This window comes from Ovis aries, chromosome 13, assembly GCF_016772045.2.
Source record: "Ovis aries strain OAR_USU_Benz2616 breed Rambouillet chromosome 13, ARS-UI_Ramb_v3.0, whole genome shotgun sequence".
Lineage (NCBI taxonomy): Eukaryota > Metazoa > Chordata > Mammalia > Artiodactyla > Bovidae > Ovis > Ovis aries.
The window spans coordinates 36,539,632-36,555,652 of NC_056066.1; the positions used below are offsets into that span (position 1 = coordinate 36,539,632).

A 16,021-nucleotide genomic window follows, 5' to 3' on the forward strand; every position below is an offset into this window, starting at 1 on the left:
ATCGAAACTTTGAATTTTCTTTCAGGAAGTCTGAGAATTATTTCTCCTTCTGGATACTTACTTCTCTTTCTGTTTTTTCATTTTCATACTGATACATTCTCTCTTTTAAATGATTACGTTCCTGGATTAACTCCTTATTTCTTTCCTCCAGCATCAGACCTTGTTTCTCATTTTCAGCATGAAGTTTTCTCACGATCCGCTGAAACTGGTCTTGTATGCTAATGTCTGTCTTCTCCTTACTGTTGGCTTTGTTTTGTGTATCATCCAGTTGCTGTCGGAGCAATATGTTTTCACTCTGGAGTTGAGATAATGCTTCCTCTAAGGAGTCCTGCTTTCCAAGGTATTTATTCACCTTGCCTTGTTCATTCTGATACATGTGTTCAGTTTCCTGCTTTTGACACTCTGCTTGGCGAAGGTCTCTCTGGACACGTTCTAACATCAAAGTCTTTTCTCTAAGGTTATCTCTTGTGTGCTGCAACTTGATTTTTACCTGATGGAATTTACTTTCCGCTGAAGAAAGTTGCTGGGAAAGTGCCTCATTCTTTTCTTTTAGGTTAGCCACATCAGACTTCATTTTGTCCTGCAAGCATAACCACTCATCTTTTGCTTTCTGGAAGGCAAGCTCCAGGTCTCTTTGTGATGTTTGATCTTGATCATGATCGTGAAAGGCACCAGCCAGTCTAGAACGGTAGGATTCCACTTCTATTTCCAGTCTTTGTTTGTTTTCTTTTTCGTTCTCCAGCTTAGACTTTAGCATTGTATTCTCAGCTGTCAGAACATTAAGCTGGCCTGTATACTGGGATATAGTTTTTGTTAACCTTTCCTCATTCAATTTTATTGCCTTTTGAGCATCATCATTCTTTGCTTTGACAATTTCAATGTCCTCAAAATAGTTCTTTTCCTTTTCCAAGTTCTGGTTTTTCACTGTGTCTATTTCCAGTTTTAGCATGGCAATTTCATCCTGCAGCATTTGGTTTTTGCACAACAGGTCTTTTGGTTCTTCAGGACCAGCAGAAGCCTAAGTGAAACAAAGGAGATTTTTAGCTAGTACACAATAAAGTAACATTTCATGATTTCCTCTGAAATGAAGGACGATCTTGTATGCTTATACAATGAAAGGCTGCACCAAGTGTGTCTCCAAACAGAAAAAATAAGGCTATATACAAACCTCAGACTTTATAAAAGCAGAAATTTTCAAATGTTCAAAAAGTTAATTGAGGACAATGAATCCATGAAAGTCAAAAAGAAATCCCAAGAGACTTTTCAAGAAGCTCAGACCTGGAGAGGCTTTTCTCTGAACTACAATAAACCCAAAAGGCTTAAAATATAAGATTTACAGACCTGACTACACTTAAAAATGGCATGTGATGTGAATATTTATACAATGGAAAACTACTAAGTCATAAAAAAGAATGATATAATGCTATTTGCAGCAACAGGGATGGACCTAGACATTATCACCCTAAGTGAAGAAAGTCAGACAAAGACAAGTATTATATCATACTGCTTATATGTGAAATCCAAAATGAACTTATTCACAAAACAGAAAGACACAGAAAAAAAACTTATGGTCATCATATGGGATGGGGGGGTAGGGCAGAGGATAAATTAGGAGGTTGGGATTAACATATACACACTAGTAGATGTAAAATAACCAGCAAGGATCTACTGCGCAACATAAGGAACTACACTTAATATTCTGTAAAAAGAATCTGAAAAGGAAAATGTGTGTATGTATGAGTGTGTGTGTGTGAGTGAGTGTGGATGTGTGTTAGTCACTCAGTCATGTTTGACTCTTTGCGACCCCATGGACTGTAGTCCACCAGGCTCCTCTGTCCATGGAATTTCCCAGGCAAGAATACCGGAGTGGGTAGCCATTTCCTTCTCCGGGGGATCTTCCCAACCCAGGGATTGAACCCAGGTCTCCTGCATTGCAGGCAGATTCTTTACAGTCTGAGCCAGCAGGGAAGCCTCATTTATACACACACATATACAAATACATCTGAATCACTGTGCTGTACACCTGAAACTGATGCAATATTGTAAATCAACTATAATTCAATAAACAACAGCACTTGCTGGCTTTATAAATACTGCATCTGATACCTCCTATACAGCCACTTCACAGTAAGAGTGATTACTGTGTATATATTTAAATTTATTTAAATATATCAAATATATTAAATTTAATATTTAAATTTAATAGACTTAAATAGGTTAAATTTCATACAAAGATTTTCCTTGAGAATATGCTACCTTCTAACATTTTCATAGGCAATTATAAGAATTATACCTATTGACAACTGTACTAAGTACTTCTACAAACATCAATTAACTCATTAGCTATAATGATTCTGGAAAGGGAGAAGTTAAAAATATAAGTAAGCTGCAGGCATTTCACCAGGTCTTTTGACTCTACTAGTCCTCTTACATCAAACTACAGTTACTTCTCTAGTACAAACATATAAATTCAAAATAAGCCTCCTATTTCATTCATGGCACATACACGAACGGCAAAATAAGGTGAAATTTAGAGAGCTCTTCTTAGAAAACCATGAGATTATTTGCTGCTGCAACAAATTTCATTATCTTTCCATAATGTTTAACATAGTGAGATGGGGGAAATACAATGAAAAACACTTAATAGCTATCACTAAATACATCTTACGGCATATCTATCACTGTTTTCAAAAGTTCCTTGTACTGAAATAAGACACTACACAGAGCAGAGTGTTCATTGTCTCACAAGCAGCAGAATGACTTCCAAAATATGATCTCTGAACTGCCTATAGTTTCCTCCTTACCATCAGTGGAAGTGATGAACTACCCTAATGATCAATCAAGGAAGTGAATTCACTACCAAAACCCGGAATATCTATTATTAGTAGCAAGTGTTTTATCCCCCCTGCCCTTGGTGGGGGAGAGGCACTTTTATAAGTTATTCTAAAGAAACAACTTTTTGAAATGTTCAAAAGTATTTTTACAATGGATGTCACACTTTTTACAAATTGAAAAACAATAAATGATGTGAAAAGGTCATTGACAGGGTATTGGTTAAAGAAATGACAGTGGAGCCAAGAACGGACTCTGATTTAGACACTGATGGTGATGACGTGCACTGAGTGACGCTCACCCCAAAGCAGAGGGACTTTGTCGGGTAGCTCAGTCGATGGGGGAGCACACGCGGTCTTCCTGGCCTAAACCACAGTCAGGGTTCTGGGTCCTTGGAGACAGTCGCAAAAGATTTGAGATCAGTTCCTATGGAAAATATTAAAGGCCTCTCCTTGGACGAAGCCATTGTATGTCCCTACTTGACTGCTGTAGACAAATGGATTTGAATTACAAATAGTACTTTTCCTGAGCTCTCCCTGAGAGCTTTTCATTGTAGGAGATCTGCTAGGACCTTGGGGATGAGACCCAGTCTGTATTTGAGAGGGATATCAGGCAGGGGAGTGAATTCCTCTGCTCTGAGATGCCACTCGACAGCTCTTTAGAATGAAGGACAATCAACTTCAGTAGTGACTGGTTTCTACCAACTGCTGGAAAAAAATTCCCCAGGGAGTATTCCTGCTCCTCTCGAGGATGTCAGTTAACACCTATCCTTGACTCTACTGTGAGGGAGAACTCAGCTGGGAAAGCTGGAGCCAGCTTCTGAGCTGTTCATGGGGAAGGTGGACTGGAGGGCTGGACAGCACAGAGGGAGGGGTGTGGTCCATGACCCTCAGCCATCTGCCAGATTGAAGGCCAGAGGTAACTTGATGTAAAATTAGGTACCATCTTCCCTCCCAGTTCCCCTTCTCTTCTAGACCTATTCACTCATGAATTGTCCCTCAAGGCAGAAGGATCTGTTGCCTGAAGTGGGCAGAGAGCTTAACCTCTAGTTTCTACACCAATCTCAACCCTGTGATTTTTCAGTATCGATTGTGTGAGCTACTGACCATGACCTTTTCGTCCCTCTGATCATAAAAGTGCACCCAGCATTTTAGGATTATAGAATTCTTATTTCCAGCCCTGTTATTATAGAATTCTTATTTCCAGCCCTGTTGCTTTGGGAATTTTTAATTTCTTTGCTTTGGTTTTTAAGATGCAGACTAAAATTTCCTATAACACTAAATAAAATGACACTAAATAACTGGTACAACACAAAATAAAATGGTATTTTTTTCAAAAAAAGGGGGATATCAGATATGATACTGATGAAATAGTGTTAGAAATTTGAAATTTTCACCATAGATAACCCTACCTGACTCTGATTATTTGTCACAGTCTTCAGTTCCATTTCTAGTGCTCGCAGACTGAGTTCAAGTTGCTGCTTCATTTCCACTTCTTTACTATATTTATCTTCATTTCTTCTTAACTGCTCCCTAATTTTTTCATACAACATATTGGCATTTCTTCTATTCTCTTCTTCTTGCTTTAAGGTGAATCTGCAAAATTTAGAGACCTCTTTTTAGAAAATTATGAGGTTATTCACTGCTGCTGCAATAACTTTTGTTCCCTCTTCACAATGTTAAAAATAGTAAAAATGGGGGGAATACACTGAAAAACACTTAATAATGATCACTGTTTTCATACAGAGGGTTAAGAATAAAATTGCATAAAATTTTGTTTTTATTTTGTCTGGAGAAAAATGGCTACTTCATATATCTGGGGGTCAGAATGTAAAGCAATATAAGCTTTCCTAAGAATAGTTTAGAAATATAGGTCACAGATCTTTTTAAAACTTCTCATATTTTAACCAAATAACACAATATTATTAACGAAAATGTATTCAAAATAATTAGAAAGGTAGAAATGAATTTATAGAAAAGATGTTCCTTGCAGTATTAAATAGAATACACAAAAGTGGAAAACAAGCGAAAGTCAATTTGGTAAATAATTAATGGGGTTTCCATTATGGTGGACTTCTGTATGGTCATCAAAATGATGCTTCGGAAAAAAATATACATTAAGTTATTAGAAGCATTCACTATTAAGAACCTGTTATAGTATTTCCAAGAATTTCACACTCCACAATACTAATGTTTTCTCCCCTGTAAAATCTGAGAAGGCAAGTTAGTCCTTATAATTCATCTACATCTCTGCAGTATTAAGGGAAACAACAGTTCAAATATTTCTTTAAAAGCGAGATGTACAGTACCTCAAGCTTCTGTGCTCTTGTTCCCACTCCACTTTCTGACGCTCTAACTGTGATTTCACTTCTTTGGTTTCTGATAGCTCTTTTTGTAGCTCACAAAACTTGCTTTTCATTCTGTGAATTTCTCCTCTAAGTAGTTCACAGTGTTTTCTTTGAAAATCTACTAATCTGTCATGTGAAAAAATTGCATCCTGAATTTTCAACAAGCTACCAGAGTCTGCATGATGAGAAAACAAAGCTAGAAACAAACAAAAAAAATTATGTGAGTAAGTTTTGAATATAAAGGACAGTGCCTTTCACGGTCACACATTCACGCACTGAACAAATATTAAGTGTCTATAGTGCGGAAGACATTATTCTAAGCCCTGACGATAAAACAGACATCCCTGGCTCTTGTTTAGCTTGAAGTCTAGTACAAGGGAAAGAGAAATCAAATAATTATGATCTCAGATAGATACTATAAGAAAAGAGAGTTCTACGATAACAGAACTTAAAATAGACTGGGTCCAGGAAAAATTTCCCTGGGGAAGAGATGTCATGCTGAGAAATGGAGGATGAGCAGGAAGTAGTAAGCAGAGTAGGAAGAATAGCCCCTGTGGACAGTCTCCAGCTGCCATATGTTTCTAACCAAGACAGAGTGAACAGCTACCAATCTACCTTCCTGAGCGGAGCAAGCAAACACGACATGGACAAAATACATTAAACAATGATTTTCATGACAAGAACTTCAGGGAATGAAGGATAATAATCCTGGAAACACACGAGGTTATCCTAAGAAACGCCCCAGCTCACTGCCTTGAGAGAATTTCTAAGCCCCGACATGGGGGGAAGGAACAGAAGCACAGTCCACTGGACTCCCCAAGTGGAGGTGACAAAGCTGAGAGTCTGGTGAAACCAACGTGGGCAGAGATCACAGGACAGAACCATGGAGACGAAAGAGTGGAACAGAGAAAAAGGACCCAGGAGAACTGAGGAGGAGCCCCTCGGGTATTCAGCAGAAGAACAAACATTGCACGTAAGTAAGAAACCACCTGAGAACAGGGGAAAACCACATGGAAAGAAAACCGTGCCTGGTGCTCACTCAGTCGGAGGAATTCTATCTATTCTCCTGAGCCAGCCTGGAAAAACTCCTACTTATAGCCGAATGATGGTAGTCAGCAAGGTCTTGCCTCCAAGGCAGGAAATAGTTGGTGCTAGTCCCAGGGCCCCTTTGGATGCACCTAACAAATCATGAGAAGCAAGAGCACAGAAGGATCTCTGGAAAACTCTCAATATTTGGAAACTAAATCATATGGATCTAAATAACCCTTATCAAAGAGGTAATGAAAAGAGAAAGTACAAAGTATTTTGAACTGAAGGAAAATGAAAACGTTAAGACCAGCAGACATATTAGGACATTGACAAGCTGATTCTAAAATTCATGTAGAAAGAAGGATAAAAAATAAAACCAAATGAAGCTAGGCAGTTGTGACCTTTAAGCATGCAGCAAAAAGAATCAACAGTTGGGCTTTAAGCAAAGGGGTAACATGATGAGACCTGAATTTTTAAAAATAGGTAATAATTACAGTTGCCGTGAAGACCGAGTTTCCATGAGGTGGAGTGGCAGGGAAAGAAGTCTTGATTATTTCAGTTATTCTAGGAGGAAAATGATGCTGACCTGACCATGGGTGAAGGTACAGGAAAGAATAAAAGTCAACAGAAGGTACAGTGAGTGAGAGGATCATAGGCCTGTGGCTCAGAGTATACACTCTCTTCCATGTTCCTTTAATGCAAAACATACTTCTGAGCTGCACAGCACTGTAACAACACCCCTGGCTCTAGAGCAGTACTGACAAGGTATGCACATATCACTTACTCTATACACAGACAGGCCTTCTGTTAACATTTACACTGTGGTCCTACCTTCACACCCCAAGTCAAGAGGTTCTGCTTGCAACGTGGAATTTGTAGAGCAAAGAGCGTCGCCATCCTCAGAAACCATCTCAGATGACTGAGTTAAGTCATCTAGGTCGTTCACGTAATTCATTTGTTCTTTGACCTACACATAAATAATACTGTTTCACAATGTCTTTAAAATATGTATAAAATATACTAAGTGTACAGAGGTGGTAAATATCTCTTTATCAAAGCAAACACAGGCATTTCGTAAAAGAAGAGAGTTTTATCAAAAGGGTAAATTTACCAACAGTGTTTCTAAAAGATGTGTTCAAAATAAACTTCTCTACAACAAAGGAAAATTTTTTACTTTACCACTATTCCTTTTACAAAGTATTTTTGACAAGGATAATAATGTTTTTGAAAGTTCATTTTTTTTACTATACCTTCTTCTTTTCATACGGTGTTTTCCTTGCAGGCCTAAAAGAACAAATGATTCTTGTCAGGCTAATAGTAAATATTTAAAAATACAAATAATACCTAAACTTTTATTTTTTTTATATAAACTCTTTGCATTGGCAAGTAATTTTCTATAAAAAGATGCAACAATAAACAAGAGGAGCATTAAAGCACAAAGAAAATATGTCAGTAATATTAATAAAGTATTAAAGTTAGATCCAGGAAAAGGAAAAACATAATATTACTTGCATTATATGATAGGAAACAGTATACCAATGTTTTTCGCACCTGTCCTTTTCAATAAGAACTAACTTTCATGGCAATAAAACCTATCTGGGAGGTATTCCTTCAGTCCTTCTAAGAAAGAAACTCATTTGAATAACCAAGATATTAGCTTTTTGAGGACTTTGTAGGCATCCGTTATGCATTATAGAAACACTTGACATGTCTTAAAGGCATTTTAATCCTCACAGTCATTCTGGGAGATAGGTATAGGAAGAAATGGAGCACACAAAGGCTGAGGAACTTGCCCAAGCCCACTCAGCATGTCACCAACAGACCCAGAATTCAAGCCCAGGAAATCTGGCTTCAACACTGCTTTTCCAAAATATGCTGAGAAAGGAATATTGAAAAGTCTTTTTAAGTAAGAGCAAATGAATCTATAGTATTATTCCATGTCTAGCTATAGCTATAAATAATAATTTCTGAATCTTAAAACATATTTCTCAAAAATTATAAAGACTTCAGAGGTAGGCAAGACTGGAAAACCTACTTTAATAAAGTTTTGTTTTTTGTAGAGAAATTCATCAATAAGCCTTCATTCAACCATTCTGCTGTTTCTTCATTCATCTGACATACACTTATTGAGCACACAATATGTGTTAATGATACTCTTAGTACAGGAAGCATAGTTTTTGTCATTTAGATCTTTATCTTCCAAAAGGAATAATTTGTGAGACTGTTAGTAATTTTTTTCTATTGAATATAAACAAAATCTTCCCCTTTTGCCTGGAATCTATAAACAACTATGAAGTTAATATGATGTGATGTTTCAGAGTATCTTACCAAATCAAAGCTATTCACGATGTTACTATCAACTGAATCATCAAGAATGATCAAATCCTATTCAGTATAGCCTAAATGTTTATAAATTCACAATTATGTAATTTTTGAAAATCTTTATATGATAGAACTAACTTAAGTAATCATCTGCATATTCTATTACATAGCAATATTACTCTTCAGAACCAATGAACAAGCCCTTATCATAAAGCTAATACATGAACAGAAGTTATTATGTACAATTAGTTTACTGTAATAGTTTAAAGATAATGTCATACAATCAATAAGCTTTCTGGTACTGGAAATGCAAACAACATGAAACTGAATAAACACATCCTCTGCTGGCTCATTTCCAATAACATACATACTCTAAAAGCTTCCTTCTTAACATAAAACAAGAAACACCTTTGAACTCCACATTCCTCTTCAGTTACCATCCAGCTCTTCATTGCCTGTCCCAATAATATTCCCCAGGGAATGTTTACATGTATTCACTACAGTCCAGCTTCCAAATGGACTATTTACTGAAATGACTTCTGGCCAAAGGCACTGGTCCTCACCTTAACCTTTCAGCAGTGTTCATCCACTATAGTTGAGGAATCTCTTATCTTGGCCCGAGCACTGTATTATGCTGTTCCATTTCCAGAAGAAGTATTTAATGCTAATATTTCTTCCTCTACAAACAAAGAATCTGTAGAATGTACCTGTCATCATCCTGATCCACTTCCCTTAAAATGCTGTCATCATTCACGTGCAGCAGACCACCAGTCAGCGAATCGGTCTTTTCAAATACTGGTGCAATCACACATTCTTCTGGTGTCCGTTTGTCATTGTTCTTTTTCTTTACTTCTTTCTTGTGCACACCAGGATTGCTACTTTAAAAAATCCACAAAAAAGCCAATGTTTTCTAATCATTTGACTGATAAAGAATAGAAAATATTTTTAATAAAATTCCAGCTCTTACCCATCTAAAGTCATTGATTAATTCACAAAGCAATTATGAAGTACCAACCATATGCAAGAAAACAAATTCTTCCTTCAAACAGATATACAATAATGATACAATATGATATGTGAAAGTTGACATATGAAAGTGATAAGTGAAATAAGGAAGAATTTGCAGAAGTGAAGACAGGAGGTCGTGAGAAACAGAAAAGGAAGAAAATCATTGTACTTGAAGATTCGAATATGAGTGCAAACATCAGGCACATGGCATCTAGGTTGTTTCCTAGGAACCTGGAAGGAAGAGTACAAAATACATGGAAGAAAGCAGAGAGATGGATCTGGAAAGACATTGAGAAGAACCTCAAGAGCTATACTGAAAACCTAGATGGAGCCCACTGGCTAAGCACCTTGACTCTTAGACATGGGAGTCATAATTAGATTTACACTATATTTGTATTTTGCTTCTAAATATAACAATGGTGAATTTAGGGATTTCATGGTGGTCCAGTGCTTAGGAATCCACCTGCCAATACAGGGGGCATGGGTTCAATTCCTGGTCAGGGAAGATCCCACATGCCATGGTGCAACTAAACCCATGCTCTGCAACTACTGAAGTCAGCACCCTAGAGCCCATGCTCAGCATCAAGAGAAGCCACCACACTGAGGAGCCCAAGCACTATAGCAGCAAAGAACCAGCGCAGCCAAAAATAAATTAAAAACGGATTCAAAGAAAAAAGTAACAATAATTTAGATGATATTTTAAATGACGTGAGGCATATATACCATGAAAGAAGAAATCAAGGAAATATTTGGCCAGGGGAGGGGAGTTTACTTTTAAACATGATGGGGTGACATCAGCATCATGGCTGAAAGGTGCCTCATCAGTTTTCTTGCCACCAACAACAATTTGGCCTCCATCCATGGACATACTCAAAGGAGGAAAAACCCTGCCAACCAAGGGTACTCTGTCCAGAAAAGTCTTTCAGAAATGAAGGATCAATAAAAACTTTCCCAGACAAAGCAAACCTGATGGAGTTCATCACCACTAGTCTCGCCTCATAATAAATGCTGAAAGAAGTCCTCAAACTGAAATGAAAGGATGTTCATTAGTGACATAAAATAAATTTAAATATATAACACACTGGTTAAGGCAAATATGCAGTCAAATCCAGAATACTCTAATATGTAACATGGTGGTATGTTAACAAAGGAACTCTAGTATGAAGGCTAAGGAACAAGAGTATTAAAAATAACTATATCTCTGGTAAAATAGAAAATCTGTAAATCACAAACATTAGCTCAAGTTAGAAATTATTTTATAGGAAAATAACAAGTGACTTGCTGTTAAATATTGATATAGGGTTACCTATCAGAATCTTCATTCTCCATAGCAGGAAACTCCTGGTTGCTGTTTCCTCCACTCTTTCTCTGCTGAATCAATCCACTCTCATCAGCAGCATTGCATACATTGTCTGATACTTCCACTTCACTACTTTTGTGCTTCTTTTCTTCTTCAATCTTTAACGAAAGTTTGACACTAAGAATAATTGCTACTTCTTTATTATAAAGATCTTTGTTTTCAATTTTATTATTTGACTCAGTGTTTGCCCTGAATTTAACTGATAAATTAAACTGATAAATTAAACTAAATTAAACTAAGTTTAATTAATAAATTAAACTGATAAAAATATTTTTCTGTTTATTTTATCACTTACAAGTCACTGGAATTTTTGTAAAATCTGCTCCTTTCTGTTTGAGGAAAAGAAACAAAATTCTCAAAATTTCAAAAAAGGCTTTCTTAATAAGATGCAATTATTCAAATTCAGTCTTCCCCATCTGACTGGCAGAGACAGAGAAATAAAAAGACAAAGATGCAAAATCTGTCCTCTTTGGTCTTTACCACCTGGATTCTCCATTAAACAGCCAGACGTAGAGGATGTGACACCGTGGTGCCTCAGAAAGGAAACATTCTTTCTGCACGAAAGCTGTTCTTTCCCCACTGCCTTTAACGATTCTTTTTTCACTTGGATCTGGGAGATAGCAAAAAGGTGATGGTGTTCACTGAAATAAATGAACCAAAGTTTACCAAAACACAAGGAGCAGAAAGAAACTGAGGAGTTGTTAGTGTGGAATTCTGGAAAATAAGTCATGCTTCCCAATTCCTCATTCAATAACCATCAAACCTTACAGCTAGAAGGTATAGAAATAATTGCCTATTACTGCCCCACTATTTAACAAAGACAGTAATAAAATTAAAAAAATGTTCAAGGTTTTGTTCAAAGCCCCTAAAGCAGTACTCCCTAGCATTTTATGGCACCAAAAGACATGATACAATTCTGTGACATTGAATGTAATAAATTACCAAATGAATTCATCAGATTAATCAGATAAGTTAAAACCATGACTTTGGCACAGTAATTCAATGCCTTAGTTGGGGGTAGGGCTCATCTTTTTTTTTTTTTTTTACAGGAGAATATAGTTTTTTCTTTTTTTTCCCCATCTATTGTTCAAAGTCAGTCAAAGCACCTCTTACGCAAAAGAGCAAACAAACAATTTTAAAAACCTATTACTGAAGAAAGAAAAATCTCACATTATCTCAAAACTCAGTTTTCTCCTTTGGAGATAAACACTTAAAATTTTTAAATTTTTCCTTTTTTTCTCAGGGTTTATACTACCTTTGGGTTTCCCTGGTGGCTCAAATGTTAAAGAATCCACCTTCAATGTGGGAGACCTGAGTTTGAGCCCTGGGTTGGGAAGTTCCCCTGGAGATGGGAACGGCTATCCACTGTGGTATTCTTTCTGGCCTGGAGAAGTCTACGGACAGAGGAGCCTGGAAGGCTACAGTCCAAGGGTTCGCAAGGAGTTGGACATGAGTGAGCAACTTTCATACACACACACACACACACACACACACACACACACAATCATACATGTAAAAACTGTCTACATTTTAGTAAGCAACATAATGGAATGGTCTGTCTCAAGAGAAACATCTAAGAGTGGTGATTAAAGCATATGTGGGAGCACATGTATTTGTTATTAAAAAGATCCTAAAGCGGTCATGCTGGAAATCTAAGTGCCCCGGGACTATGGAAAGCAGAGAAGATCACACATATTCAACCACAACGAAGAGATTAGAGGGAACATGCATTCATGTCCCTTCTCTCAGTCACTGCTTTCTTCCCATTCTATGGAAATACAACTTATATTTAACCCAACAGAGCTAAAGGAAAAAACCCCACAAAACCCTAGCTGATTATACTTCTTAAGCAATTTCCTTGGTGCTTATTCTGGCTCAGAAGATCACATGGTAGATAGTTAAATGAGTTTCCCAGTCCATAGGAAAGACTGATAGAGACAGAATTAGATATTAGATTGATTGAAGGACAAAAGTCGTGAAAATAGTTTCCTGAATTCCTATTATTGAGATAACAATTGATTTCTACACAATTACCTATTTAGATGACCCTGCTTTATTCATAAGTGGAAAATCAAAATGGACCAGATCATCGAGAAAGAGAAGGACCAAAGCAAGAGTAAATGAACCTCTACCTCTTTTGGAAGTTGAATTTTCTCTTTTTCCAGAGCCAGCAACTCTACTTGTAACTTGTCTGTTTCATTCTTAAACCTCTGCATATCCTTCTCTAATTCTTCATTTACATACACTTCAGATGCTCTGTGACTACCAGGTGGAGAAGAATTCGCATTTTCTAAATTGGCTTCCACTCTTTTGTTGTCCCTAGCGCTGCAATTATCTGCATGCAGCAGCTTCTGGAACCAGTCTTTTATCGCTTTATTTTTCAGATCAGTATTTTAACAACAGCAGGAGGACTGTGAATTTTTATTTGAACTATGTGTTTCATCTTACCAGAGCAGACAAGCTGCAGACTATTGACATGCCTGTCCCATGTGTAATTTCCGATTAGTGGGATCTTGCCTCATATTTTGTGACATTCGCATATCAAACTCTTGGTCTTCTTTCACTTCAAATGTAATTACTGGGTCCCCTACATTTTTATTTTCTGTATCATTATAAAAACTCTCCTCAATTTTGATAAACACATGTTCAATGTCTAGCTGATCATTTTCAAAGTCTACTTTATTTTCAGGGAAACAAAGTTTTGAAGATGACCGACAAGTCTATCCCAGGCACCCAGAATTTACAGATGATGGGAAAACATTTTTGAGACTGGGTTCTTTTTGTTCAGAAAATGCTTAGAAAGACAGATACTCCAAATGCATCTTTTTCCTCACAATCAGGTATATTATTTGTGAGATAAGGAGATATTTCCTTTTGGTTTGCTCCTTCTTTAGGGTTATCACATAGTATATCTTCCTCAGGACAAACGATAATTTGATATTCCTCACAAATTTCACCGAACTTCTGCTTTAACTCACTTGTGATGGGTTTTAACTTATCTTTCCATTCTATTTTGCCTTGTTTGATACACATTTTCTCATACAGTATTAAACCAGAAATTGAAATTTACAGTTTTACGTACCTGTGAATGGTTATTTTCATCTCCAAGGTTTTCTTGTTCTTCCTCTGATATCATTTCCAAGTCTAGTTTTGTTGACAATTCTGCATGTTTAGTTAAAATTACTTAGAATGTTTAGATAAAAGTCATAATCTTCACTTAAAACATAGATCTACAACATTGTATCAAATGACAGATTAAGTCAATCTCAATCTTCAGCTGAATATTTACTTCTTTTTTGTGTGTGCTCTTTATTTTTTATTTATTTATTTATTTATTTATTTTTTTTTACTTTACAATACTGTATTGTTTTTGCCATACATTGACATGAATCCACCACGGGTGTACATGAGTTCCCAATTCCAAACTCCCCTCCTACCATCCTCCCCATATCATCTCTCTGAGTCATCCCAGTGCACCAGCCCCAAGCATCCTGTATCCTGTATTGAACCTAGACTGGCGATTCGTTTCTTACATGATAGTATACATGTTTCAATGCCGTTTTCCCCAATATTTACTTCTTTAAGAACTACTTCCAATGATCTAAAAACTTCAACAAACCATTTGGGATATACCAGATGTCACCAGGTTACAGGCAAACAGCTCAAAGATTCATTCACAGATTCATCCAAATATCGGTGAACAAAACGAAATGTCAAAATACAGGACAGACATATGAAGTCACCATATATTCTCGTCTCTACTTCATAACAGGACCTTTTTAACAATACACCAAGCTTCAACTGTAACATTATCCATGGTTTATAAAATTCCTCTTACTTTTTATGCTTTTATCAGTTCTTTAATCCGAAATGCTTCCCTGTGCTCTTCCGACAAATTACTTTTCATCTTTTAAAGCTCAACCTGCTTTGTGAAGTTGTCTTTGATTACTGCTATCTTTCCCCTGATAAACAGGTATCTCTTTCCTTGCAGCTACCTTACTTTAAAGATTTTTCTAGTGTATCTTTCTAGATTTTCCTAGTGATAGATAAACATCTGAACTGTAAATTATTTCTTCACACGTCTATCCCCTTGTCTCCTAGACTACACAGGAGAAGCTCTTAAAAATCATGTGGGTATTAACTGTCCTTTTTTCCCATTTGTTATTTTACTGAAGGATAATTACATTACAGAGTTTTGTTGTTTTCTGTCAAACTTCAACATGAATCAGCCATAGGTATACATGTATCCCCTTCCTTTTGAACCTCCTTCCCATCTCCCTCCCCATCCCACCCCTCTAGGTTGATACAGAGCCCCTGTGTTTCTTATTCAATAATTATTTCTCAGGTTTCTGCTCAGTACTAGACCCTGGAGTTTAAAGAAAAATGTAGATAAAAGGTGTCAGGGATGGCTTTTCTAGAGATAATGACTGAGTGCAGACTTACACAGTTCAAGGGCACAGAGGGCAGGAGGGGGAGAGCACTTAAGGCTAGAGCAAGACGGGGAGAGAAGCACAGTCACAACAGGGTAGATTCTTGTCCAAAGTAAAGGGACAGGGGCTGATAGAGATCATGGCATCCGGTCCCATCACTTCGTGGCAAAGAGATGGGGAAACAATGGAAACAGGGACAGACTTTATTTTCCTGGGCTCCAAAATCAATGCCGATGATGACTGCAGTCATGAAATTAGAGGATTCCTGCTTCTTTGAAGAAAAGATATGACAAACTTAGACAGCGTATTAAAAAACAGATATTACTTTGCTGACAAAGGTCTGTCTAGTTAAAGCTAAAGCTTTTCCGGTAGTCATGTATGGATGTGAGAGTTGGACCAAAAAGAAGACTGAGCACGGAAGAACGGATGCTTTGCAACTGTGGTGTTGGAAAAGGCTCTTGAGAGTCCAGGGGACTCTCTGCAAGGAGATCAAACCAGTCAATCCTAAACAAAATCAGTTCTGAATATTCGCTGGAAGGACGGATGCTGATGCTGAAGCTCCAGTACTTTGGCCACCAGATTCGAAGAACTGACTCATTAGAAAAGACCCTGATGCTGGGAAAGATTGAAGTCGGGTGGAGAAGGGAATGACAGAGGATGAGATGGTTGCATGGCATCACTGACTCCATGAAC

At 37.1% G+C, this 16,021-nt stretch overlaps 1 protein-coding gene across 1 annotated transcript in view; it reads right to left on the reverse strand.

Annotated features, from left to right (window-relative positions):
• LOC101120769 (ankyrin repeat domain-containing protein 26-like) overlaps positions 1-16,021 on the reverse strand; it is a 49,088-nt gene that overhangs the window by 10,753 nt on the left and 22,314 nt on the right. The window contains exons 7-13 of the mRNA XM_060396841.1: positions 10,845-10,996; positions 9,238-9,405; positions 7,459-7,492; positions 7,040-7,175; positions 5,141-5,375; positions 4,244-4,427; positions 62-1,018 (exon numbers count right to left, since the gene is read on the reverse strand). Of these exons, the coding sequence (XP_060252824.1) occupies positions 62-1,018; positions 4,244-4,427; positions 5,141-5,375; positions 7,040-7,175; positions 7,459-7,492; positions 9,238-9,405; positions 10,845-10,996 (1,866 nt within the window). The remainder of the gene's footprint in view (positions 1-61; positions 1,019-4,243; positions 4,428-5,140; positions 5,376-7,039; positions 7,176-7,458; positions 7,493-9,237; positions 9,406-10,844; positions 10,997-16,021) is intronic.